This window comes from Oscarella lobularis, chromosome 19 (genome assembly GCF_947507565.1).
Source record: "Oscarella lobularis chromosome 19, ooOscLobu1.1, whole genome shotgun sequence".
Taxonomy (NCBI): Eukaryota; Metazoa; Porifera; class Homoscleromorpha; order Homosclerophorida; family Oscarellidae; genus Oscarella; species Oscarella lobularis.
Window position 1 is genome coordinate 295,544 of NC_089193.1, and position 11,970 is coordinate 307,513.

The 11,970-nt window shown below is 42.8% G+C and overlaps 2 protein-coding genes across 3 annotated transcripts; one reads left to right on the top strand and one right to left on the bottom strand.

Moving 5' to 3' along the window:
• Nucleotides 1–1,414: 1,414 nt before the first annotated feature.
• On the bottom strand, nucleotides 1,415–5,772 carry LOC136198351 (death-associated protein kinase 1-like). Of its 2 annotated transcripts, XM_065988274.1 has the most exons (17): nucleotides 5,630–5,772; nucleotides 5,511–5,536; nucleotides 5,306–5,407; nucleotides 5,120–5,248; nucleotides 4,956–5,060; nucleotides 4,797–4,901; nucleotides 4,646–4,747; nucleotides 4,498–4,596; nucleotides 4,344–4,448; nucleotides 4,168–4,284; nucleotides 4,017–4,118; nucleotides 3,861–3,965; nucleotides 3,744–3,809; nucleotides 3,066–3,692; nucleotides 2,815–3,009; nucleotides 1,907–2,768; nucleotides 1,415–1,859 (listed from the first exon to the last, which is right to left on the bottom strand). In XM_065988274.1, exons 3-17 carry the CDS (start codon nucleotides 5,360–5,362, stop codon nucleotides 1,561–1,563), a joined length of 3,075 nt encoding a protein of 1,024 aa, XP_065844346.1. In that variant the 5' UTR covers nucleotides 5,363–5,407; nucleotides 5,511–5,536; nucleotides 5,630–5,772; the 3' UTR covers nucleotides 1,415–1,560. The 2 variants fall into 2 exon arrangements, with proteins under 2 accessions (XP_065844346.1, XP_065844345.1); XM_065988273.1 differs by having other exon boundaries at nucleotides 5,511–5,772.
• Nucleotides 5,773–8,200: 2,428 nt separating this feature from the next.
• LOC136198282 (uncharacterized) lies at nucleotides 8,201–11,665 on the top strand. The gene is made up of 11 exons (XM_065988199.1): nucleotides 8,201–8,233; nucleotides 8,711–8,889; nucleotides 8,954–9,173; nucleotides 9,248–9,391; nucleotides 9,450–9,841; nucleotides 9,898–10,155; nucleotides 10,322–10,565; nucleotides 10,616–10,808; nucleotides 10,857–10,983; nucleotides 11,054–11,281; nucleotides 11,337–11,665. The coding sequence occupies exons 1-11, from the start codon at nucleotides 8,221–8,223 to the stop codon at nucleotides 11,538–11,540; spliced, it is 2,202 nt and encodes a 733-aa protein (XP_065844271.1). The 5' UTR covers nucleotides 8,201–8,220; the 3' UTR covers nucleotides 11,541–11,665.
• Nucleotides 11,666–11,970: the final 305 nt, after the last annotated feature.

Below are 11,970 nucleotides of genomic sequence, written 5' to 3' on the forward strand. Positions count from 1 at the left end.
GATCGAATAAGGAGGAATGTTTCTTGTCGCCTTTCAACGCGTTTTCTTCGCGTTGCATCGAGATCGTGAGCCAAACGCTGACGTCACATGTCCGACATCTTGCCCATGCACGCGTGCACGTGCTCGTCTCTTGTTTCCTTTATTTTTTGGGACAAACGCTGCACGCGCGTGATCGTTCCAAATCTTTCCTTATTTGGTTACGCGCAGAGGTGCAAACAGCAGCGCTCTCTCTCGTGACATCGCTGCGGTTAATTACGCACACCCGACGTCCAATGAGAGAAAAGTTTGCGTCATCGTTCGCGAGGGAGTACATAAAGTCGTGCACGGCGCTCTCCCCCTTTACGTAACCCCGTCGCTTGAGAACTCGCTCGTACGCTTGGTTAGTCGTTGGAAGACAGGGAGCCATAGGGGCGAGCGATATTCCGACGCATCGTCCTGGAGCAACGGTGCGAAAGTGATTAGAGGCACATCTCTAAGACCTCTAGGGGCTTTCGCACCGGGAAAACACGCTCCGTCTTACACGGGACAGCGTCGGCGTTCGCCGGCTCTCCTCCACGTCGAGCACACGATGAGCGGGCCTCTTCGGCGGTGGCGATAGCCGTCTCCCGGGGTGGCAACGAACCTCGGAGGCTCACTTATGGTGGGTTCTGATCTAATTCATGCCGTAGGTGAGGGTCGGCTGGGTTGCGAAGCGTCTGGACCTCCACGTGGTGCGACCTGGGTCAAACACAGACGCGCTTCATTTAGCCTTTTTTGGTAAGTACGTAGTTATTTTGTACGGATACTGGCTTTGTTTGTCTAGATTTCAGCTCGCGAAAAGGCTTCGACGAAGAAGGTCGTTTTGCTATCCGATACGGTGTTAGTTGGAGGTGTGACGTTTTATCTCTTATTTTTTCACTACCTCATGCTTCGACTCACACTGCAATTGCGTTTTTTTGTTTTTGTCTTTCCATACTGTAGTTTTGATAGGTTTTAGGCGTATAGTATTAGTGAAGAACATGTTGCTATATAAACATGCAGCCGGGAATCACGTATCGCGTGCAACTAATTCTCTAGCATTTTATGTTGGTACTTTGGCACATGTTTGATGAGTCTTCTTCTTACCTGTACTTTTTGGGTTTGTTTTTGTTGATGAATGCTGTTTTACCACGGAAGTTTATTTTCTGTGATACGTTATTGACAAAAAATTATTTTCTCGTCTGTTTCGAACGTCTTCTTTTTTTAAAGGTTTTTTTGGCCAATTTTTATAATTTCCCAATAAATTGAACTTATTACTAGGAGAATACGTGCATTGCCTTATGTTGGGAGCCCGTATGTCCGGGTAGGGTAAGCCACTTTTCAAGAAAAAAACGAGAAAAACCGTTTACTCTACCCAGACATACGGGTCACTGCGGTAATGAAAATGCCTTTTAAACTTTTATTATTAAATTACCAAAACGTAGAGAAGTAAATTTTGCCAAATACTTCTAAAAAGAATGTTATGAGAACCCCATAGAAATCTCACAGTTTGCTTAGCTTGTGAGAAACAAATGAAAATACTAAAATTTAAAAAAAGACTGTCTACATACGTGGACACAGTTCTTCATACTTCTTTTGAATAATATATCGCCCGACGTTCATTTGACCAAACAACCCCAGAAGTAGACTTACTTTTGGTTCTTCTTCTCGCCTCTTCTTCCACAACCTCAGCGCTCTAAATCGCCGATCAGCAACGTCCTTTGTCTCTTCGCAAATGTTACTACGCTCATTCCCGCTGATATGAAAATGTAGACAGATCTCACCCAGATCTGTATCGTCGACAACAGCGCAAGCCTTTAGTAACCCATCCGACACCGGCTCGTCATTGGCGGGAAAAGAGCCTAAATAAAGAATATTAATTTCCTTTCTTTTTCAAAAGGACGAAGACCTGAAGGAAACTCCAATTCAGCGGCAAGGATTACTAAGTCTCGGACGCAACAAACGTTATCTCCTTCTGGTCGAATGGAAAATATCTTGTGATCGAGAGAGCTGCTACCGACTTTCTGATCGACTTCACTTGATGAATACAGAGCCGGGTCTGCATTTAGTTGCTTTAGATGATAACTGTCCAAATAGAACCAGTTGAGAATGACTCCCGGACTTCGTTTGTCGCACACTGTAGCGATCTTGGACTGGAGCTCGTGGACGAATTCCTTCGCCACGGCTTCACAGTCGTCTTTGCTCGACCAGCGGAGGACTAAGTCAATGCAGTGATGCCCTTTCTTTATGCCCATTGTGATGAGACACTGGATCACTTTGCTACCGACAATCTTTATCAATCTGATGCCGTCTTTCCACACGATATGGCTGACGTTAGCCATGCGAGAGCAGCGAGACTGGAGAATGACGAATGACGAGGGCGAGATTATGTCGACAGACTCAGTGCACTCGTATCGTTGGCCACGATATACGTCAAACGTCGAATCTTCAATCCAAGTGACGTAGGGTATTTTGTCGTTAAGAAGAGCGATTATCTGATACATTCCTCCTTCGAGGGAAAGGCACAGTTCGAGAAAGAGAAGAACTTCAATTGCTTCATCGGCTGCCACGACGAATGGAGAGGGCGTGCCTTTCTTACTCAGATAACATTCGAATGCTCTTAGAGCTGATTCGATGTCTTCCTTTGACGCTTTGCCGAATTTTTCACGTGGCATGCCGAAGAGGAAATAGTGAGGAGCAAGAAGAGGACCAATGACGTTGCGACAAAGCCAGACGGGTCGAATGCAAATACGACGACCCAAATTAATTATCTACGTCAAAATAATTAAAATTATTAACCGATAAGTATTTACTTACTATTCCAGATGACTCGAGATATTCAACGGCGACTTTTTTCTCGTCTTCATTTAAAGTTAGGCCGACGTCTTCAGCGACCCACTTCTCAAATTCGTCTCTCGTAAGAAAATGCGCCAATTGACTTTCTCTCTTCTCGTCAGGAAGAGAGAGATACCGTTCAATGGCGTGGCACAGTTTGGGAACATCATCCGCTGTCTGGGGACAGAAAATATTGCTCAAGTGAAAAAGAGACTTCTCTAGCTGTCATTTACCTTGAGCATTTCTTCACGAATTCGCTTCATTTTTTCTCGGCAGTCTTTCATGCGATCTGATTGGCTCGTGCTGCAATCCATTTCGATAACGTGGGAAATTTCAAACGTGTTTTCGAATTTTTTCTGAAGACGCTCTGCGACTTGTTCCAGTTCGAAGCGTACTTCGACTCCCGCCTCTTCTTTTAAAGCAAATAGATTGAAGATGACGACGAGACGAATGCGCGATTTCAAGTCAGTAGGAAGCGTCCGCAATGAAGCCTTGACGAACGCACACCAAAATTGTCCTTCTTCTAAAAGACGACAAACGCATTCTGATGAAATTTTTTCTCGAATTGGTAGGACAAGAATGAATATTGTATTTGATTTTTGAAAGAAGAGACCGTGTGCACTGTGGAATGTCGGTTGAGCACCAAAGTCCCACCACGATCCTTTGCCAACGTCCTCTTTCTCGCAATTATGGATATCGACACCGGGTGTGCGATCTTCTTCTTTGGGCGGGGGTTGATTGAGTTGAAGAAGAGAATTCACCAACGTCGTCTTTCCGGCCCTTTCGTACCCAACTATGCAGACTTTTATCGAATCCGGTCGAACCATTTCTCGTTGAAGAACGGAAAATCGGACGCCGTCCTATTACATACAGTACATACATAGTGAAACTGAATCACAACGATGACGTACGTAATGTCGTCGAAGGAGAGCTCTTGTTTCACCTTTATGCGCAACTTCATGAGGCTTTTTTCCGTCCTGGAGTTAACATCTATAGATTCTAATGAATTCACTAGAATAAATTGTCACCTCATCGTGACACATGACGTCAACACCGTTCTTAATCAATAGATCTATAATTATTGTCTGGTTTAAATAATGATTTGCAGCCATATGCAAAGCATTTCGCTTTCTCTACAATATCTGATAAGAAATTGACTGAGAGAAATAAGATATTTTACTAACCTTGTCTCTAGCAAAAAGATTAGCTCCTAATTCAATGAGAGTCTGAATGACGGTGAAAGAAAGATGTTCATCACATGCGTACAATAAGGGCGTCCTTCCCACCTAAATATAGAATAGCAGATAAAAATGATAAATATCGAAAGAATAGAACCTCATCAACACACTCGATATCAACGCCTTTCTCAATAACAAGATATTGAAGAACATCTTTCACGTCATCTCCCCACTGTGTGAGATTGGTCGCATAAAACAAAGCCGTCTTCCCAAACTGAATAAAAAAGACGCCAATATGTTGATTGACTTTTTAGCAAATAAAGGATATCTCACGTGATCTTTCGCACGACAGTCACCTCCTTTTTCACTCAAGTAGCGAACTTTTGCTGAACGATCAATGAAACTTTCACACGCCATCATAAAAGGCGTTATGCCCCTCTGGAGATGAAATAAGAAAAAAAAGAAACCACAAGTGAAATTCTCCAACCTTATTGACGTTATTGATATCAGCGTTGTGTTGTAAAAGCCATTTCGTTCCAAAAAAGGTTCCATACTCGCAGGCACGATGCAGGGGAGTGTTCCCAAACTATTACATATATTCCAAATGTAGCAAACAACAGCACATAATATTTCACCTTATCAATAGCGTTTACACTCAATTTCTTTTCATTCACAAGATAATTTAAAATCTCGTCTGCTTTTCCTGATGACAAAAATTGATTTCCAGCTGCCCAAACCTATAAATCAAAATTATTTTTGCCAGAGTGATGATATTAATTCTGCTACAATATCATCTGCTGACAAAATGTAGCCATGCTCTTCGAGATAGAGCATTTTCTGCATTCCGTCAACGGAACTTCGACAGGCATGAAAATATGGCGTACGTCCATTCTAAAAAAAGGGAAGTGATTAGTGCAATCATCTGAAATCAATTCCAAGTCGTACTGATGTGCCGTCTTTCACGTTGACATATGCACCGTGACTGACGAGCCATTCAACGCCAAAAATATTTCCCCACTTGCACGCACAGTGAAGTGGGCGAACTTGAAACTGCAACCGCGCATCAATAAAATAATTAATTATTTTACCAATTCATAACGTATTCATACCCCTCTTGATTTCGCTTCAATGTGTTGATTCTTTTGCAAAAGCGCGTAACTGAGCCATTTATCGGCTTCTTCCGCCGACTCAAACACTCGTCCCGCCACATAGTGAACTAATGACAAATGAGACTCGTTCTAACGAAAATGAGAATGCAATTGTTTGCAGCAACGAAAAACGCATCCATTCCATACCTGCTCAGACCGAAATCCTTTTTCCGTAGACAGAAAAATCGCTAAATCAGCGAGCATTTCCTTCTCAATTATCGTCGTCAATCGATCGATCGGGATCGGCGTCTGTCAGACATATTCAATGAATAACGACTTAGTTTCGCGACAAAAAGAAGTTCGTCTTCGAAACGACTATTCTTCTATTTGATAGTCCACCGCGGCTTCTTACAAGAGGCGGATCCACGGCGTTCTTCTCTTCTTTCGTCGAAGCGGCCCCCATTATTCACACGTATGCGCACGAAAGGGCAGTTAGGTTAGAGCACGCTAAGAGAATAAAGAAAGCCTCACCTTTGGCTCACATCCCAACAACAAGCTCTCCTATTTCGTCCGAATCCACTCGCATCGCGGCGATCGTTGGTGTTCTCAGCTGGCGAATACCTTCTAATTGCGAGTTTCTTCACGCTTAGACGGGAAAAGAGTGCATCAACGGCTCGGAAAGGCAAATAACGGAGCTTTTACCAATAGATGTCCCGTATCATACATATGCAGTCGCGCGAATGAACGACCTGCTATCGTCCGGACGCACATACGTCAAAATTCTTTTTATGTGCATGCATCAAAGAAGAAAACATAAACACCATGAAGACCTATACTGTTTGAGAGAGACAAAACAAACAAACAAACAAACAAACAAACCCAAATAGTGAGTACGTACCATAAAAGCAGACGGAAACATGACGAAGACAGATTCTCGGTATGAACTCATTCAAACTCGTACTCGTTCAGCACCTCATATAGTCCCTGCGAGGGAACGACAGCAAACGCCCGGTAGACGTTTGCGTTCTCCTCCAGCACAGCAACATCGATTGTAACTTTCAGATCGTCGTTGTAGAAAAGTTCCACTGTGAACTCGACGAAGAGGCTAAAGGTAGAATTATCAGGCAGGGGCTTAGCGTTGAAAGAGTATTCGTTCGTTTTGTTTGGCGCATCAACTAAATGGCACATTAATAATTTCAAATAGAGTTTCAGAGAGATTTCTTTTGCTCATTTCTATGCCTTCAGTAATGCATCGAGGATTAAAGACAGGTTGTTTCTATATTACATCGAGTCAGTTTGTGAAACTTATCTCATTTTGTATGTGGAAATTTTGCCCTATACAGATGACCATGCGACCATGCATGCAAAAGAAACTGTGATTTTCCAAAATTTAAAGAAGTCTATTATGAGCATCTTCATTGCCTTTACTCTCCATAGACGCACTATTGGCGCACTGCAGACGAAGGTAGAAGCAATATCAGTACATGAATATATTCAAATGTTGAGGTGAAAGTAACGGATAAATGGCTTCAACAGTCGAAACCGTCGCTTCCTCTCCTAGTCAGGTGGCGTCGCATTAAAAAATAATAGCAGTACACTCAGAATTTGTCAATGGAAAGAGCTTGTGACTGTAGAATTGGTCAAAGAATCCAAAACATTCGATGCTTTATTGATGAACGTACACCTCGAGCTCAAAAACTAATCATGCACAGAAGGTAAAAGACAAAAGCCGTGTTTTGAGGCTAAGATCTAATTAACGCAAGTTTCTGTAAAGTGATGCGACTCCGCCTGAGGACAGAATAGCCAGAGTGACACCTTTAGTTTCATCGTCACAACTAAGTGTTCTTGTTCTGTCTTGGGATAGTACCGTTTTAAAAACTACACTTTGCGCGATAATCGATAAAGACGTTCTAAGCTACATGTACTAGGGTACCGTGAACGTATTCCTTCGAAAAACTTTCTGCCAGTTGAAAGACCCCATTGTGGAAAATAAAACAGTAGAGACCAACGCAAGAAGAACGTCATTGAATCGGCCGGATGAGGTTGTCACCGATTGAATAAAATCTTTTTAGCTGAGGCAGTGACCCTTGTACTTAAGAGGACTCACAGGACGCTGCACTAGCTGAGCCAATAATGCACAAAGATCGTCGTCGCCTCGTAGACCACAGCTCTTTTCGTACGAGTCCTATACGAATTGATGACCTAACTAGCTTCGCTTCCATCTGAGCGTAATGTTTTTAGCTTGTTCTCAAATAGCGTTCATTATAGCTTCCTCATCTATTAGCGGCAAACTCGTCAATTATAAAAGAGCCTAATCACTTGCACGTTTGAACGAAGCCAGGCGTTTACCGCAAACTTCGTTAGCTGGGAGAGGCCTGGGGCCTGGGGCCGATCGAGTCACGCCACTCACACAAACATAACACGAAATCAACTTCGTTACCCACGCAGGCTTCCCACAAACTGCGTTAGTCACCAGCTAACGAAGTTCACGAGAGAGAAGCAAACGAAGATCTTGGGCAGTCGCGGCATGCAGCTATCGCTTCCGATGAAGTTCAAAGTTACGCTGACTGCGAACACCTGTTTGCTGACTGCAAACACCTGTTTGCAATAGGAAGTTATTAATACGATTGACACATTCCGTTGCCTTCACAATGGCAAACGTCCAGCTACAGTTTACTTAATATCGACGGGCATGGATACTAGCCAGGCCTCTTCCAAGAACATCGCTCACCCATCTTAAATTGATATGTACGACGGACGCAGTGATTGACGGGTATGCAAACAATTACGCTCATCTAATAATAACATCCGGAGGCCAACTGAAGCTGTAGTCCCAGACCCTCCCCGTAGTGATATTAACGGAGGGGGAGGGGCTGGGGACGAGACTAGGAACGGCGGCGCTTCGTAGAAAACCGCTTAGGTAGACCATGTATGGTCAAACGGCGGCGCCTCGTAGAAAACCGCTTAGGTAGACCATGTATGGTCAAAGATTCGAGCAACCAATTGGGGCTAACAGTATAAAAAGAAACGGTCTTCTTCGTCTTTCATAATCTGTTCTATGCCTGCAGTTGAGAGAATTTATTTCTGCGGAAGGATAAATAAGGTTTTCTTGCGAGCATTTGATGGCGAGAAAGAGTAAGAACTGCATGAGATCATCATGTGTAACCCGGGAATAGCGCTCCGGATTCCAACGTTTCGACCCGTCATACATGCACTATATTTGCATGAAGTTTGGCATGGGGTACTTCGTAAAAGCCGGTCGGTAACGACAACTCATACCTGCAAGCTTGTATACGTACCGCAGAGGTTCGTTTCGAAGATAATCTAATTATTAACCGCGACACAGCTAGACTTTGTCTCGGTAGTCTTCTGTTGATTGAGAGAGTCAATCTTCTCGAAGGTCATTGTTTCAGCTAGAAGAGGTTATTCGATCGTGATAGTAAATATTTTGGCAAAGCAAAGCTCGGACCATAGATATCGGACGTATAGTGTACACACTAGTCTTGCATTAGAATGGAAACTCGTATGGAGCTAGGATGTTTGTGCGACGCAAATATTTACTATCTGTGTATTTATCCGACTAATAGAACTAAACTCAGCTTTCATATATAGGCATGAGCAGTGCTGCAGACAAGGTCATATATCGTATTCGTATTCACACCGGAGAGTGCGAAGAATGCGAAGACACGGATGTCTCCGTGAAAATCGTTGGAGAAAACGGTTCTTTCAAATTCTATCCACGAAAAAGTCATGCAGTGGATGGCAGCGTCAGCCTTTTTCTTTCTCAGTCGGTACAGTGTAACTGGTGCTCGTTCATCCTGAAGTGTGTGACAGATGAACGGATTTTATTGTTAGGAGAATGTTTTTGAAGTTGAAAACGAGAAGAGTGTTGGATATATCAACTTGGTGCAGGTCGATCATAACGTCAATCCTCTGCTTGATCGGAGTTGGCGCCTGGAATCTATTACAATTGAAGACACGTCTTCCAAAAGGGCTTACCACTTTCCTTGCAACGATTGGTTCTCTCACAGCAAAGACGATTGCCGGCAGTCCCGTTCTTTCCTTGATCGAAAGAGTACGTATTTATATATATATATATATATGCTCTCCGTCGAGTGAGGAATGAGGCAACGTCATTTGCACTTATAGTTATACCCGATTCGCAACTGTCGCGTTTAACCAAAGGCGAACGTTTTGAAGATATACCCCTGTCCAGCAAGCAGGGAGACCTTTCAGACATGAGTGACGATCCTGCAACAGCTGAAGAAGCGAAGAAAGCTTTAGAGAAATGCGGTAAGAAGTTGTCATCTTTGACTACGTACATTTATTTATACACCGCTTTTCATTTCAGGAATTCTGGAATCGTTTTCAAACTGGGGAGGAAACGTCAGTGAAGTGAGCGTCCGTGCCTTCTATCCAAGGAATCGCAGCCATGTGAAGAAAATTATCAAAAACGTTAAGAAAGCCTCAATGAAAGTTCGCGTGTGCGGTACAACTCACAGCTGGACCAATCTCTACCCCGATCCCAATCAAATACTTATCCGAACGGAACACTTTATGAAATTTCCTCCTCGAATTACTCTCAAAGATAAGAGTGAGGAAAGTGTTCTTGTCACTATCGTTTGCAGCGTGACCACGGCTGAATGCCTATTTTACCAGCTACTAGGAAATTTCAACTTTCCCTTTAACACGGTTGTTCTTGGAGGAGTAACCTATGGTGGAATCATTGGAACCGGTTGTCATGTAAAAATAGTCAGTGCATATCTATATAGTTTTGGTGTACACATCTTTGTATACAGGGTGTTGGGAAGGGTTGCCAAGCTCATCCTGACTTGGTCGAAGAAATAACACTTATTGACGGTAATGGAGACGAGGTTACGTACACAAAATCGGAAAACGAAGAACGGCTGAAAGCCGTTACAACCAGCATGGGTCTATTTGGCTTCATCTGCACAATTACATTCCGCGTTTTATCGAAGCAGAGAATTGTTGTAACGGAAAATGACAACGAATCCTATACGGTGCGCGACACACTGACTTCTGCTTCAGCTCTAAAGGTTAGTAGTTAGTTTAAATATTCCCTGCAAGTGCTTGGAGTTTTATCTACGTATTGAGCAAAGAATAGTAATTATGATCTATGCGTACGTGTACAATTTCGTTGCATAGTAACACGTAAATACTGTATTTATAGTCATCCAATTCCTAAAACTCAAAACTGCTTAGGCTTTAGCGGAAAAGAAAGACAACTACTCGACTGAAGTATTGTGGTTTCCGTACAACAGCAATGCAATCGGAGCCATGAAGAACACCGATTCAGGCCTGGACTGCATACTTCCAATAAAAATCTTTCTTCAACATCTCATGGATCAGTCTCCTTGTTGCAAAAATTCTCCCGGTGCTTTCTCGCGTTGGGTTCCAGAAAACGACAAACTCTTTGTTAAAACAGTTCGAAACGCAACACACGAAGGTTTGCTTTTAAAAAAACTCTGTTTTTGTCGTAAATTGTCTTTTGAGCAGAAGGAATGGATTTAAAAGGCCCTTTATATTATGGGAAAAAAATTGCTAAAGAATTTCTTCAGGCAACTCTCTTTAAAGAAGTTCCAGAAAGGATAGCTGCATTTCCGGAATTCACTCCACTTTTCACCACTTTGGCACACTACTGTATGAGCTCTTTCAAAATAGGTGGATTTGAAATTGGAGAGCCTAAAAAGTGATTCATAACAGTTAAGTTTCAGTAGTAGTCATCAGCCAATTTTAGGGTTGTCCAAGAACTGCCTCACGCAATCCATTACAAACTTTGGGTCACTGAAGGATTCCCCGTTTTTAGTCTAGAGTTTGCCTTCGCGATTGATGATGACTACGAGAATATTGCTAAGGCTTGCCAGGTAACTCGTTGACTAATGACAACCTCACAGTGACATTTATATATATTTTGTCCGGTGCATGCTTTTATAGGACGTTGTTGATGTTGTCAAGAAGTTTCATAGAGAATCCGAATATCCCATGTCCATGTGTTTCGATATGAGGTTTATGTCTGACAGTAACAGTTTTCTGTGCCCGGCAGTTGTGGGGAATTCGAAGGACAGGGACAAGGAGCTAAAAGTGGCTTACATTGGAATATTGGCTCTTGCAAGCAAAGACAGCATTGATACTTGGACAAAATTTGCGCAAGAAGTAGCTGACGTGAGAATGAATGCCTGAATTCTCTAATTATAATGTGACTCAACCACTGCTTTAGAAATGGATGAATACTCCGGGCGTCAAGCCTTTACCTCACTGGGGCAAAGCGGCTGAATTGGGATCCACAGCAAAGCTTGTGGAATACCTTTGGGATAACAACAAAGAGAATATGGAGAAGTTTTTGCGTCAGCTGAAAGACTCTAAGGCAGATCCGGACGGAATATTTTTCAACGAATATCTCAGGAAAGTATTTCGAAAGTAAAACGGATATCAATCGAACCCGCCTGACGTAGAACTGCGACCTAACTGTTTTATGTTATGTGCTTCTGCCTTTATGTTTATCTGTGTATGTATTTGTATTAGCGTTCATGTGTACATGTGAATGAACTGGATTGTGCCAAGTCATACCTACGCATCTGTGTAGGTGTATGCGTGTACGTACGGGATCTGACGTGAGCGTCGACAAAAGCAACAACCCAAAATGACGCTCCGCTTGAGAGACCTTTCCATACCGGTATTTCTGTGTGGTCGGGGGGAATAATACATTTTGTGTGAGACAGACGCATTTTGCACAGAACTTCAGATCTCTCCATGACTATGTATGTCATTCCAGAATGCTATTAAATCTCGCAGCGTCGCGCGTACCTTGACTAAAGATATATATATATATATATATATATATAACAATCATT

What these genes read in the sequence shown, in the direction of transcription:
- LOC136198282 (XM_065988199.1), top strand. An exon ending in TTCTTTCCTTGATCGAAAGA is followed by an intron (nt 9,174 to 9,247) that starts GTACGTATTTAT and finishes TTGCACTTATAG; the next exon opens with TTATACCCGATTCGCAACTG. An exon ending in GAAAGCTTTAGAGAAATGCG is followed by an intron (nt 9,392 to 9,449) that starts GTAAGAAGTTGT and finishes TTTTCATTTCAG; the next exon opens with GAATTCTGGAATCGTTTTCA.
- LOC136198351 (XM_065988273.1), bottom strand. Translation starts at nt 5,561, where the DNA reads ATGGGGGCCGCTTCGACGAAAGAAGAGAAGAACGCCGTGGATCCGCCT. An exon ending in AAGGATTTCGGTCTGAGCAG is followed by an intron (nt 5,249 to 5,305) that starts GTATGGAATGGA and finishes CATTTTCGTTAG; the next exon opens with AACGAGTCTCATTTGTCATT. An exon ending in ACGTGAAAGACGGCACATCA is followed by an intron (nt 4,902 to 4,955) that starts GTACGACTTGGA and finishes CCCTTTTTTTAG; the next exon opens with AATGGACGTACGCCATATTT.